General features: G+C 42.8%; 1 protein-coding gene and 1 long non-coding RNA gene across 2 annotated transcripts; both read left to right on the top strand.

Moving 5' to 3' along the window:
- The first annotated feature begins 1946 nt into the window (after positions 1–1946).
- LOC137789000 (uncharacterized) lies at positions 1947–5031 on the top strand. The gene is made up of 2 exons (XR_011077798.1): positions 1947–2128; positions 4248–5031. It is a non-coding gene; the product is annotated as an uncharacterized lncRNA (long non-coding RNA).
- Positions 5032–10587: 5556 nt separating this feature from the next.
- bhlhe22 (basic helix-loop-helix family, member e22) lies at positions 10588–12634 on the top strand. Its single transcript, XM_068581992.1, has one exon. The coding sequence runs from the start codon at positions 10886–10888 to the stop codon at positions 11687–11689; it is 804 nt and encodes a 267-aa protein (XP_068438093.1). The 5' UTR covers positions 10588–10885; the 3' UTR covers positions 11690–12634.
- The last annotated feature ends 2670 nt before the right edge of the window (positions 12635–15304 follow it).

The following is a 15304-nucleotide window of genomic DNA, read 5'->3' as shown; positions in this document are numbered from 1 at the left end:
GCGTATCCCGCAGAAGAGTGAGACAAAAGGACGGGGCACAGTTTAATAATAAGTCCGAATCCAGTCTTACTTGGCCGTGTGTTTCCATCCGCCGACTAACTGCTGCACAGGACCCCAACTCCCTCTATTAGGCTGCAACTTTTACAAACTTCCACCTCTGTCCAAATGATGGAATTTCCATCTGCAGCCACTAGTTATTTCTTTCTTTCTCTCCCACTTCTCTTCCCCCTTCAGGCCACCCCCTCACCTCTTTTTTTTTTTTAAACAGGGGGCCCAGTGGCTGGCTCTTGATTAATAAATGTTTATGTGTTTTGAAGTGCAGGACAAAAGGGGTTGGCCTGTGACCCCTAGGAGCCCCGACCTTGTGCGGGTTCATTGTGAGGCTCTGGGAAAGGGGCTTTGGGACGGAGACCCCGGGCCACTGACCCAAACACATCCCAGAGCCCTGCCATTCATGTGCGCACCGCTGCATGTCGCCCCGCAGCTCCCATTGTTTCAGCGGGAACAATAGCGGTACCCCCCTCTCTGCCAGAGAGAAAGCAGCTTTCAAACTTCCCTCTACATGCAGCCTGATGCAAGCCCCAGCAGACTTTCCCTCTAACCCTTCAAACAGCTAAAGAATAAAAATGTTGACAAAACGTTAACGCTGTTAGTGGTAGCCCACGTTGCATCACACGCCAATGTTGCATCATTGCACTGGCTGGGTTCTTGCAGCCGTCAAAGGCCAACACTGTAACAGAGTGAAACAATACAACAGTAACAGAGTGGAACTGTGAAAGAGATAATGGACGTGCAGAGGATGCGATGACAGGAGGAGAGAAGTCGACGAAACAAAGCGTGAGTAACACCATACGGGTTATTTCTAATGCTGCAATCAGATGTGTATTAATAGGTTGGAGGTAATAGGCATTAGTGTGTTCCGCCTTGGCTATGGGGTTAGTGAGGTTACTCAAATGACATCATACATGGGGCCCTGGTTTCGATTGGGTTTGTGCTTGGAGTCAATCACGGCAGGAAGTGAAGGGGATACAAAGAGCAGTGCAGGACTATACTTGCTCCAATCAATGGCTGCGTCAATGCGAACCCCAAACCAAGACTATACGTAAACGACATCGCCTCTGCGTCCTTTCACATGTTGAAATCTGTCGAACAGAAATAGCTCAAATGCTCGTAAAGTGTGCAAACAGAAATTTAAAAGGACTCCTTTACTATTAAAATCAGGACAGCTGACAGTACTGGCATTACAGGCCTAAAACGCATTACAGACCAAAAAAAGGGTTAAAAAATGTTTTCTTGCTCAGTTTATCTGGGCAGGCTCAAAATACAATTGGACCAACATATAGACTAGAAATTGAGTCGCAATCCAGCGGCCAGATGCGTGAAACTGTAACGCACTAATGGACCTCTCAAGACAAACGGCATTAAATATGATTTATTGTGGCCGGCGAGGCGACGATCCCCCTCCACACACTGCTAATCCAGAGCTTCACGAGATTACATAGAATAGTTATTGCTGCACATTTACAACGACAACACATATACTGTAAAATGTTACACTGCGCACTGAAAAGTAGTCCAACAGCTACAACATGCGTGGAAATATTACAAAAATGTGACAGAAATAATCATATAAAACACTAGACATATAGACTATATGATTCTGCATATGTATATTTGCGTTTCAATGTAAGCGAGCGCGCATTTGTGGACTATGTATAAAAGCGTGTGTGCGCGCGTGTGCATGTGAGAGAGAGAGAGAGAGAGAGAGAGAGAGAGAGAGAGAGAGAGAGAGAGAGAGAGAGAGAGAGAGAGAGAGAGAGAGAGAGAGAGAGATTTTATTGTAATGCACAGAACGACCTGCCCTCTTTTGAAAAAAGGCGAGAACGCGCAGCCATGCTTTGCAGAGGCTACCGCGTCGCTCTCATTCAGCATCAGCTTCTCGCCAAACGGAGTCTTTGCTTGTCCGCCTCCACTCCGAAAGGAACCGGGAATACAAGCGACCTCCTCCGCGACGTAAAGATCTGCAGTGAGGTATTAATGGTAAAGTGAAGTGAAAACACAGCAGAGCACGGATACATATTAGCAGAGCGCAGTGTTCTGGGATCCACCATATGGCGTGAATATCATGGTGAGTATCTGATTCTTGCGTTCGCTTTATGCTCGACCCTTTTGATCAAATATGTGTAAGATGAATGTGTAGTCTGTCTTTATTCGTAGAACATGCTTTCCAGCAGTTCAAGTGAGAATACTGATCATTTTGTGTCTGCACAGATATGTTTGTTCTGTACGCTTCCACATGCACGTTGCACTTGCCATTGTTATTCCGGGCTTTGGGGAATCAACCACTTTAGGAAGAGAGTTAACAAAAAAAAAGAAGGCATTAGAAAAACATCTCAGAAGCCAAGCAGGGTGGACAGACCGTTTTATGTCGACGGTTGCATAATCAATAAGAAGGGCAAAGCGGACGGTGGATTTCTGAGACACATCGTTTGTTCGCTGCGCGGTGTTTGAGGACAATAGGGGTCGTGTTCCTGTCGGTGCATGCAGTTACATAGAGGGACCCGAAATATGGAGATGTGCTGACGAGCCGTGATGAGGCTCCATACGATGGTCCATACGAGAGATGACGGATTTTCATGCGGATGGGGACGTTTCCGTCTAAAATGGCGTTTCCCTTTGTTTCTGCATCCCTCTCATCTCTGTTATAGCGAGTGGGTAATGCATTGCAATTACCATAACTGAGAGCCTGCACCCCTTCATTTCCACCACACTGCTTCACACGCAGGGGATTTTGCTCTTTAATGGCAAAACATGGGCTGTCAGATGTGAAACGAGTCCCCAGTATGATGAGCTCATAGGCTCCGGCAAGCTCAGATATAGGAAAGCAGGAATATGGTTCGTAATTATGGTTAGACAGCACCTTGAATTTCAGCAGTTTTGAGCCTGCAATCGTAGATATGCAAATCAATAGGTTCTCTGCCTTTATCAGTGCAGATTACACTGGATTATGATGGCATGGATCTCGTATCTGTGCCAGCCCACATACAGTAACGTAATTATTATGAAAGTATTTATCCTTTAATGAGCATCTCAAGTATAAAACGTATCACTCGTTTGCTTCACACTCGAGTTAATGTCATTTTAAAAACGTATTTCAAGCACTAAAAATCAATTGCAGCTCATCGCATCAAACAGCGGGCTCAGGATGACACAAGCATCCCTCCCTCATCCCAGTGTGTGTGTGTGAGTCTAAGAAAACGAGTGCACGTGCGCATGCCCGTGCATGAGTGCGAGTCTGCTGCGTGTTTGTGCGTACACGCGTGTTCTCTTCTCTTTTTTTAATAGTGCAATGTTGCATAACCGTTCACAACCAATGCCAGATTCAGGGCATCACAATTTGCGGGGCCATTGTTGGCATTTCCTCTGCTGGCCCGTACACTCACACACACACACACACACACACACGCGCGCGCGCGCGCGCAAACAAGTTCACAAACCAACTGCAGGACTATTAACACATTTCGGTGATAAACGTTAATACTCTGAATAGGAAGTCGTCAATTTCCCTCCTAGTTTCAAGGACACCGGGTAGTCATGAGGAGGACGATGGGTAATATAGAGTAACATCTGTTTGCCCGGTGACGTCAACACCCCCCTCTTACACCCTCCACCCCACCCAACCCCCCCCCCCCCCCCTCTTTTCCCAATCCTCTTGTGCTGAAGGCAGATGCCTCATTTGTTTGGCTGGAGCACCATTAATCCCAAAGTCAGAGGAAAAGACCGGACGGAGAGAGATCAGTCCTATTTAGGCGGTGTCAGTCCGGGCTCGCGCTGCACTGCTCGGTCTCTCCGGCAGCTTGCTGCTGGGAGAAGCGCGTGCTGGGGCGCATACACGTCGAGCACTGCTGTGTTCAGGACAACCGCAGTTACCACGGCTCTTCAGCTGCCCCGTTTGCGGCAGTTTTAACGTGTGACTCGCAAGAGGCTGCATGCGTGTGTGTGTGTGTGTGTGTGTGTGTGTGTGTGTGTGTGTGTGTGTGTGTGTGTGTGTGTGTGTGTGTGTGTGTGTGTGTGTGTGTGTTTTATGTGACTAGGAAAATCAATATTTTGGACGTGGACATTGACTTTTTTCTGATTAATGGACGCCAACTGATTTTTTTAACAGGTCAATGGGGAATATTAGATTTTTGTCATCTGCAGTTCTTTATGAAGTTCATGACGCATTTTGTGTTTTCTTTTTTTTGCAGGTGCACTGTGGGATAATGGAGGACTTTTAATCTTTCTGCAGTTTTGGACAAAGCAGTGGACGGGGGGAAAAAAGCATCAAACGGAGGAGTCCTTTTCCGCCTGCAAAAGCGGCCTGGGACTTATAATCACTTTGGCAAAAAAAATCTACCTGCAGGCTGTCTTGCGTTTCAGTTATTCCTGTTAACTATAAACTCAATTTGAATGTTGTGTTTTCGTGTGTGTACATAATACGGTAGACCTGCACAACAACCAGGAGAGGATTTGATCTCTTTGGACCCGTACTTGGGATTTTCTTTTTTTTCTTCATTTTTGACGAAGCTTGACATCTTGATACAGTTTTTAGTCCCACAACACGGGCCTCAAAGGCTGCACAATTACGTGATTTCTATTTGTTATAACAGGGTTGACAGAAAGGTGCAGAGCGAATGCAGTTGGACACACAGGACACATTCACATGCACGAGCATGCACACACACACACACATGCACGCGCACACACACACACACACACACAGTCGAGCGGGATGTGTCTCTCCGTGTTCACAGCGGACCTTGATTTAATGTCTTACAATTAAGGCACGCGGTGAATGCCAAGAGATGATTCTTCTTTCTTCGGATGTCTGCAGAGCCAAGAAACACATCACATCATTGAACTAATTACATTTTCAGTAGACAGTAGACCATCGGTGTTGCTCTCTCAGAAAAGGTTTTCTTCTGGCGTTTCAAAGTGTAACGCATTGCTCATGTACTGTCTCTCGTTCAACAATAAAGTAATTACACACAACCATTTTAAAGCTCTATTTTCTTTATGTGAGTGTGCATATGCGCGCGCGCGCGTGCGTGTGCGTGTGCGTGTGTGTGTGTGTGTGTGTGTGTGTGTGTGTGTGTGTGTGTGTGTGTGTGTGTGTGTCGGTGGGAGCTGTCCATCCTCATACAGGCTTCGCGAGAGCGCTGTCCACCTTCTGTGGTGCTGAAATCTGCGCACCACCGATCTGCCTTTTGTTTCACTCGCCTGTCAGTGCAAAGGCGGAAATGCCTCAACTAGTTTACTGTAGTGGAGGAATGCAACCCGTACCCGGCAGCATATAAACTGCGGCAGCATATAAACTACACACATAAACACAAGTCGGCGACACAAGCGAGGATATTGGAGGTTATGTCGAAGACTTCTCTTAAATCATAAAGGAATAAATATGCCAACGGTGTGGCAGTGGTGTAGCTGATGTCTACGGCGGTTTGTACAATAATACCTAAATAAAAACACCACCGAATTTACTGTCGCTTATTTCGAGGAAATTGTTGAGCAGATCTGCAGTGGAAAGAAGTGAACATCCTGTTCTAGCGACACCTTCTTCTCCCACTTGCTTTAAGAAAGAAAAAAAAAACAGATAAAATTAGTAGGTCGAGTTCCGCCAGCCTTCAATGACATATAACAGCTTTGCATGACAAGTATATTGCACTTGTATATAGATATATTTGAACTGCATACTAATTTCCATAGCAGGTGCCAGTGTGGAATGTAAATGAGGAAGTGGGCTCAGGACCTCTGCAGATACCAACTCAAATGTCTGATCAGACTCATATTAGGAGGTTTGGAAACAAACCTTTGGACAGAGCCGATGAACGCAGTAGCTGGAGAGTCTTATGGCACGTTTGCCGGTTAAAATAACGTCCTCCAATCTTATTGTGTCGCCTAGCGGCGGTCAAGGGCACTGCAGTCTGTTATATTAAACCAGGATAGAGGAAAATGGTCTTTACAGAATTTAAAATTTTACATACAACCGGAATTATGCTAAGATGGAGCTCCACTTCACAACATATAAGTTCTGTAGAAAGTTATTGCATGTGTTGACGTTATCACCCAAAACAGTCCATGTTTTAAGTGCACATTTGACAGCAGACAATAATCAGATCTTGATGAATGCACATCATCACCGAGAAAGGCAAAAGGTGTGATGGATGGAGGAAGAGCATGGTGAGGGGGGAATCAATCAATACACCAAATAAGAAATGCATGGTAAAAACAATCAACGCTCGGGCGAGAGGAGTTTTCATCTATATTCAAAAATAATTAAATGAGGAGAGATTTACAGCGAGTCCTAAAATACAACAAAGTAGAGTAAAAGAGCATCGATCTACAATGCATGTGATCAGGTGCTCCAGTCTCAAAAATGACAGTTGATATCAATGTCTCAGGCAGCTGCAACATTTACCTGATCGGGGAGTGTGTGTGGGGCTGAACAGTAAATTAAACTGCAACTTGGCCGCCTCCAGAATAAATACAGCAGCCTACATGTCATGTCGTGAATATGGTTCACTGGTGGGTCTTGATGTAGAGCATCGAATGACAAAATTGAACTTTCATATCAGGTCCCTACAGCCTGAGAGTCTGGCTTCCACTGATAACCAAAATCTTCAAAGTTGAATAAAATCCACAAGGCTGCCATAAAGCATGTTCATCAAGCTCGCCCTCAGAATCTCCAGCGTTGAACCGCTTTCCCCATTGCAGGTCATAGCCTGCCCTCTTGTGGTAAAAATGGAAAAGAAACGCTTCATTTGGATCCAATTTAAATGGGCAATCAAAAAATAGATTTAATTAATTACACTGTGATTAATTATAATCAGTCTGAACTTGACAAACCTGAAAAATGGACTGTAAAAGTCTCATGAATTAAACATTTTAAATGCATCTAGTACATTCAATACTTTAGTAATGCGCCCAATAAAAAGATCTGGATCTATATTTGTAGTTTTTCTGGGCTATCTGCACGTATGGCACACACACACACACACACACACACACACACACACACACACACACCATCGATCCTGTTGTCTGTTTGGAGGTTTCATTAATGGTTTGAACACTTCCTGTCATGCTCCTGTGTCTAAACTTCTCTTTTGTTCCAATCTAAATTGATGCTTGTTCTCTTTTCTAACAGTTTTGCCTTCAACGGCCTCTTCATTACCAAAGTGCTGACAGACTGTGGCTGTAATGGCTGTGGCACCGTCCTGGCCCATCTTGTCTCATTAGCCGGACCTGATTGGCCATGAAGGTGTTCTCTTGCTGTCTCAGGATAAAGTGGCTGTCTCTGCCACTCGTTAGATCATAACTCCTCAAGTATTCTGCCCTGATGGCCTCTGTTGGAGCCTCAGCAGAGTGACTGAACAAACGTTAATTGAAATATGCTGAAAAAGGGGTAAAGCACTGACCTTGAATGTGTTAAGCACGTATCAGCCAATTGTGTCCGAGCATCAGCTGCAAAGAATTTCTTTGACATGAACATTGTGCTCCGCCATGCTGAAAATATAACAGCAATTCAACAGGAAAACACATATTTCTTTGCTGTCTTGGTATTCAAATGAAGTAAAACCACCCATTTGGTCGCAGTTACTTGATATTTTACTTATCAGTATGTAGAATACTTAGAGAAAACATAAGATCCAACATTTATTTCAGCAAACATCATGCCACGGCTTATGTAGGTCAGCTCCATCTAACCGCTGAGATGCTTCCAAGTGCTATTTCTTAAATGATAATAATGTATCACTTTTTTTTCCTGTCAAAATATTATTACATTGAATGTGAAAAGGTTGTGCCAAGAGACAGATAATTGATAACAGACCTGTGCAACTGTAGAAATAAATGTATGTGGGCGTAGAGATTTAATTACAAACTCCTTTTAATTATGTTTCCTGATGTTTTCACTTGAATAATGTGTCTGTGCCTTGGGAGTTGACTAAAAAAAAGTGTTTCTTATTGAAGATGTTCCACTGATTCAAAAGTCAAGAACTCTTAATCAAAAGTGAAAGAACGCCTCATGAGCACGGGCTGAAATTGGAAGAAAAACAAATCTCCAAACTGAGTAAATACTGTAGCGTTTTACATAAAAAATATCTCAGAATTCTCTTCTGTTCCTTTTTTCATTATCACTGGTTATTAATAATAAAGGACGTATGGATTATTCTCCGCTTCTTTAGTGTGAGACATACTGAAGGAGGCGGAGCAGCCTTTTGTCTTCAACAATATGTAGCTGCTAAGGTACCGACTCAGAGGGAGCAAACATCCACACCATATTCACTGGTTTAAATTGGCAGGGGTCAACTGATACCCCTGCTATACCTTTCACATGGACAGCACACATTCATCCATGGCAACTTGGAAGTGGAGGAAGATCGTTGTCCTTTAATGCATTGTAGCTGGTATCTAGAAATGGCTCCTCGAGAGTAATTACTGAATAGCTTCATGTAAGAGGTGAAGAATGTGTCCTCTGTGCCAGCAGTTACACAGTCGGTCACATTGAATCTTCAGGAGCTTTGGGATCCCGTGGCTACGGGCCTGATGCCAATATGTTGTTGAAGTATTTTTCATTCCTGATATTTTTTGTGTCTTTTATGCGCCTTTGTGTAGCTGCTGTGCCAAGTAAATTCCCCCTTGGGGATGAATAAAGTCTATCTATCTATCTATCTATCTATCTATCTATCTATCTATCTATCTATCTATCTATCTATCTATCTATCTATCTATCTATCTATCTATCTATCTATCTATCTATCTATCTATCTATCTATCTATCTGTCTATCTATCTATCCATCGTCCCCCCTAAAGTCTTGAAGCCTGAACCATTAAACATTTAACAAGTGACGTCAGTGTTAGAGACTATAAGAGCCTAAAATGGTGTAAATAGTAATGACACAGCCCTTTTCTGCCACATATTACATATGTATCATAATTGTGGGTATTTATTTCATGGTTTTTACTGCCTGGTTTTACTGTCTTTCAGTTTGATTGTTCCTGTGTAAATGTTATATGCCAGACTCAACACCCATGTGCCATCTTTTTTGTTTCCCTTTTCTTTTCTTTTTTTTACGTCTCCAGCTTCCACACTTCTCGTGGTAACCCTTGAACGTACCTCAAAGTCGGTCTGTGTGGAGATTGGGATTAGGCCACGGTGAATTTAGGAGATACCTGTGGAGTTTGTGTACGACCTCTTTGGAATAGAGAGGAGCCGAGGTGTAAACTATTGATCTATCAGTGTGAAGCGCCCGCTGTGGTAGTGCAATTAACTCTGACGAGAAAGATCTAGCTGCAGAATGTTTATAATGAATTTAAAAGAAGTATCCAGACATAGTTTTTTTAATGGTCAAAGTAATCCAGCAGAGTTCAACAATTTCTATAATACAACGTTAGTGTCTTTAACTAGACCCCTCTGGTCTAAACTTCAGGCCCCCAGTTTGTAATGCAATATCTCCGTAGTAAATCTGATGTCTCAATCTGAGGTGACACGTGATGCCACAAATCTCCAGATTAGAAGACACGGTACTACTGTTTTCACAGCGTGAGTATCACCCCCTCTGCAATGAGTAAACTGATCTTTATGTTGAAATCAGTGCCGCGGCACTTTAACATGTGTTCAAGTTAGAGATGACTGTTGTTCCACCAGTGTGGTGAACCTTTATTATGCTTATATTCAGATATGTTTTCAACAATTGTTTAAGGTTGCCTCCTTACTTAAAATGGAAGATGTAGATGTTTTAGATATATAATTCACCTTAGAATGATTAGAAGTATTATTCAAAATCTTAAGAGGTTGAAAAGATTCATTTTAAAGCCATAAAATATATGTTGGTAATGATGTCTGTGGGATTAAAAGAAAGCTGAATAAAGGTTAGTTGTTGATCCTGATGACGTTTGACTTTCCATTGCGTGTGCTACACGACACAACCAGGAGATGGCAGTATGACCACAAGTAACTCCTCGTAAGAGCGCGTCTGTCCTGGGAAGATGAACCACAATAGTGACACACAGGAACCCTCGTTCATTTTGGGGGACTTGAACTACTGCTCGTGTTTTTGATAACAATACATCATCAATGCGACTCAAGTCTGCTGCAGAGCGACCTGTCAAGTTTGTTTGCAAAGTTCTGTCTCTGAACTCAAGTGTTTGAGTGCACACTAAGCAAATAGTGACAAAAGACACAACACAAAACCAAGTCTACATGATTTGGATGCAGACTGAAGTTATATTTAATAAACACACGGCTCTAAAAACAAACAAGAGACTGTTACCAATGCAAAACACTGAAGCAGGTCCTTTTATGCTCAAATGGAATATATTGAGCCATAAACACACGCACACACAAAGGGAGAGGGAGAGCGCACGCGGTATTGTTTGTCATCGTTTAAATGCCATTAATTAAAACGTTAACCTGATTGGGTGGAGAGTGAGAGGGGAGAGGGTGTCTCTATCCCAATAGGCGAATCCCATTTAATAACCCGCCTCGAGATAATGATGTAAAAAGACTCAGGCGTCTCGTGCGTAACGAGGATCATCGTGGAGATCCGGTGAAGGTGAATCAGACACACAGAACGAGAGAGAGAGAGAGAGAGAGAGAGAGAGAGAGAGAGAGAGAGAGAGAGAGAGAGAGAGAGAGAGAGAGAGAAGTAAGGAGAGAGTAGCACTTATTACACGAGTCTCCTCCTCGTCTCCACACCTCAGCTGACAAGCCGAGCGAGCCTGCAACTTCGCCACTGACACACAACTAAAGTCGTAAAGGACAACCAGAGGAAGGAACTCATAGAGGCGCGCGAAGAGTTTCCAGCAGCGACCGTTGCCTGCACCAGAATCCACCAGACTATGGACAGAAGGATGAACTTGAACGGCAGCGCAGGGGACATTTTTCACAAAACTCTCAGCGCCGTGTCCACTAAAAAAATGGACCCGTTCAGGTCGTCGGTCGGCATTGAACTACCAGCCAGAGACCGCCAGTCACCGATCAGCTGCTTTGACCAGACCGATCAAGACTCGATTCAGCCGGGAGGACTGGCAGGAGGTAGAGGGGGGCCACTTGGTCTGCCGACCGGATCTTTGTGCGTCAATTTCGGTGAGAGCGCCAACAGGACCTCGGCGGCGGAGAGCAGCGGCGGCGAGAGTCCCGATGATGACAGTGACGGCAGGTGTGACATGGTCCTTCTGACCGACGGGCGGTCAGTGTCCGTGGGGAAAGAAGGAGGAGGTAAGAAAAATAAAGAGCAGAAATCACTGAGGCTGAACATCAATGCCAGAGAAAGACGACGGATGCACGATCTGAACGACGCGCTGGACGAGCTCAGAGGGGTGATCCCTTACGCGCACAGCCCGTCGGTGCGTAAACTCTCCAAAATTGCCACTTTGCTGCTCGCCAAAAACTACATCCTCATGCAGGCGCAGGCACTGGAAGAGATGAGGAGGCTAGTGGCGTATCTCAACCAGGGCCAAGCCATCTCTGCTGCCTCGATACCGGCCAACACTGCCCTCGCAGCTCCGGGCTTGGGCGCGTACGAACAGCCGCCTGGATATCCCTTCCCCAGCGGGGTCGCTGCTTCCTCCTGCCCCGATAAATGTTCCCTATTCAGCAACGCCACCTCCAGCCTCTGCAAACATTGCACTGACAAGCCTTAACTGCGTCTGGCAAAGACTCAGAGAAGCACAGGGGATACCAGACACCACTTTTAAGAACACTTTTGGAGAGGGAAACCTGTGAGGCTACTGTTGTTGAAGTCAGTAGGATAGAGACAAAGAAGAAATGCCGATGAATACTTTTATAATATTTACTAAATGCATTCAAAACGCGCTTTTTTGTTTGAACAATACTTGATTATGTATATAAATCATCCTTAAAGTGCTGGTATGAATGACAGTGAAGACCAAACACGAGTACAGGCCTGTAAGAGTGGCTTCAAGTGTTGAGTGAGTTGTTGATCACTTGCCCTGTTGTGGAACCTTTTGGAGATTTGGGAGACCTGACAACCTGCGACTTTTTTTTATAACTTAAATAGATGGACACCTTCCTGGAGCGTTAGTCCAACTTTCTGCTGCTTCCTTATTTATTTTGCGGTTTTTCTTTCATTCACCTCAGAGACATTTGCTGTTTGCTTACTGGTTCAAGGCCTGTTTTCATGAACTTTTCTATCGAGCACGAATGTCATGAACAAGGAAAAGTTAAATGAAATAGATGATATAGAAGTTAAGTCGTTTAATCAGTCAGATATTTATGTGCCAATCCAGACACTTGTTAATAGTTGCGCACGCCTATTACAATTCATTTTTTGGGGGGGGCACTGTGATATAATAAAATTTCAGAAAAATGTAGAAAACCTGATTCAAGGTGTTTCAGGTGTTTCGGTGTGTCTTTTGTAATTTATTAATTTGGATAGTTATATTGGATAATTTGCTTGCATTGCACATTGTAGTGTTGATCTTATTTGTATATTTTGCGTTTTCTCTTCTCACACAAGATAATTGAGGTTTCAGATGAATCGCGTTGTCAGGTCAAGATGTGAATTATTGTAGATACTTTAGTTATTATATGAGCAAAGAGGGCCATTTGTATGTATTTCAGTGTTGAAAAGCTTTATTAAAAATATTTTGAACAACATACATACTTCTGATTATTCATCTGATGTGAAGTTTAGTGTCAGTGGAATCACAGCAAGCTGCCTTTACCTTTTATTGTGCATTTAATGAACACACACAGACATCGTTAACATGCATTTTACATTTTTATTATGTTTTAAATTGCCAAACTCAAGTTTTTCATCTGCTTATTATACAATTAGACCGTCGTTTCTGGGGGTGACGTAGTCCTTATTTATCCGTCTCAGACTCTCGCGAGTTGTCAAACACTGAGAACGAATTGTTCAATAATTTTCTGCTCCATCAAAACCGATAACTTTTCTTTTTTTTGAGCTGCAAAGTGACGCCACGTCTTGGGAGCGAAGGCCAGACGTGGTGGGCGAATATTGCCTGAAGGCGGAGAAAAAATAGGTTTCTGCTCTTCGAACAAAAAAACAAACAACTAACTCTAGCGACCTTTATCGTGATGATTAAAACAATTAGCATGACGCTGTGTGATAATACGTTAATTCGAAAACAAGTGTGTATGAAAACTGTCGACTGTAATACCTGGCTTCACATAATGAAACACATCGTTAAGGCAATTAGACCTCCAGAATGTGATTAAGGAATGTAATTACGACGCTGTTCATTGCCGTAATTTGGTGTCTTTAATCACAACGCAGCCATCAGCTGCACTCCCATCCACTCACCCTTTGTCCTCCTCGGTGCTCTGTCCACATCCAAACATTACGATGAGGGTCAAACAGCAAAAGTGTGACCAATATTCATGAAATATAGGAGATAATCTCAATCCCAAAACCTGTCACTCTGCGCGGATATTAATCTTCAAAAAAGTAGACAGGAAGTGAAGTTGTGACTTGAGACGCTTAATAAGCCTTCACACTTTTTTTTATTCAATTATGCTTAAAGGCAGGAGAACAACGTATAAAAGACATGATCTCAATACTATTATGAAATTTAAAACACTGCATTTTCACTGAAGTGTTACTTACTAATACTTAATACTTTGTCACACACAGTGAGGTTAGTGTGTAGGACTTCAGCACCATGGACAGAAGCAGCTGATTTTAAAAAGAAAACATACAGTCCAACTATTTTTGTCTCCCACAGATTAATTCATGTCCAGTTATTTTTTGTTATTCTGGGGGTTTTAACCATTAATTGTTTCCTGTCAAACTAACATCTTGGATAATATTGTCAGACCTGCAGAGATTCACCGCTTTATGGGAACAATCATAATTCAATGTGAAGATTTTAAAATAAACTGTGAACAAAACCCATCTAAATAGGTTTTGGAGATGCATATTGTATATTTTCAAAATCAAAAGGATTATCAGCTACTGTGATATTTGCGTAACATTTAGTTTTTGTTAAAATATGGAAACATGAGTCTGTCGCTTTATTACTCAAAAAATTAAACAAAACATATCCAAATATCATTTGATTGAATAACTCACTTTAAGATGACACAAATAGGAACAAATAAAATGAAAATAAGATCAATGTTTAATCATTTTTACAAAAAAAAAGCAAATTCTTTATCTCTCTTTCCCTTATTAGCGTGAACAATCATGACATTGTTTTCCCAGTTTACCAGACTGGGTTTGTGGTTTTTCAGTCTCCGATCTCAGCTTTGTGTCCGTATGATGAGCCACTCCGACAACAGGGTCATTACAGTGTCCCATTTAATCCCGTCACACTCCCGAATGCCTTGCATCTTCACAGAACAGCACTTAATTAATCAAGAACAGAAATAATCAGGAGACATCAAAACAGCTCTGGCATAGAAATCCTGTCAGCAGTTCCTGTTGGGCATCGTCTCTTTTCGGGACGCAGATATTTTACATTTTGACACAGAAATGCTTGTTTTCCCTGCACTTCCATTCGGTAACTGAGACTTTACAAAAAACATTAATTATGCAATATGCATTAATGCACAAATGACTGGAGCATTTAACCCATACTAATATTCACATTAGCCCAGAAGAGGACATTCCCTAGGGGTGAGACGGAGCCATATGCGTGTGGAGAACAGCACACAGCATTCACATGAAAACAGACCACAGCACAAAAAAATATCAGTTCAAAGGCAGAAATCATTTTACTACCAAGAGGACGAACAAGCGTCGCGTGATTTAAGGGAGACGTTCATCAATCGAAAGCAATCATATTCCTCTTGATGTGGGAACTGCTTGACACTCATGTGTTTCAGCCTTCCAGCTGGTGAAATGTCATGCACACGCATGGCTCTCTGAGATGTGATGTTGGTGGGTTGGACTGTGGCACTCAGACGTCTCATGGAAAGAGAAGTTTTCTTCGGTGGGCACCAACCACAGCAGGTCATAACAGGCAACATCGCTTTTATTCATGAGTCTAATAAAGCTGAATCTGTCTTAAAGGCATTTACAGCGAGATTCAGGGCTCATGAATAAAAGTGAAAGATAAAAAAACACCCCTTTTCATAAACCATAAAACGTCCAATTTACCATATCGAGGGCCAGCAGGGCGCCTATTCATAATGTGGTTGTGATATCTGCTAAGGATGATAAACATGAAAGTCAAAATATACATAAGAGCGTTGAATTGAAATGTCCCCTTCATATCAGTAACAGGCTAAACTCTGGCAATGTATTCGTCCATGCTGTGTCATACACTGTG

Source organism: Clinocottus analis, unplaced genomic scaffold (genome assembly GCF_023055335.1).
Source record: "Clinocottus analis isolate CAN_PGR_092001 unplaced genomic scaffold, fCliAna1.0.p SCAF_18, whole genome shotgun sequence".
Taxonomy (NCBI): Eukaryota; Metazoa; Chordata; class Actinopteri; order Perciformes; family Cottidae; genus Clinocottus; species Clinocottus analis.
The sequence above is the reverse complement of the archived record's forward strand: the minus strand, read 5'-3'. Positions and strand labels throughout refer to the sequence as shown.

What these genes read in the sequence shown, in the direction of transcription:
- bhlhe22 (XM_068581992.1), top strand. Translation starts at nt 10,886, where the DNA reads ATGGACAGAAGGATGAACTTGAACGGCAGCGCAGGGGACATTTTTCAC.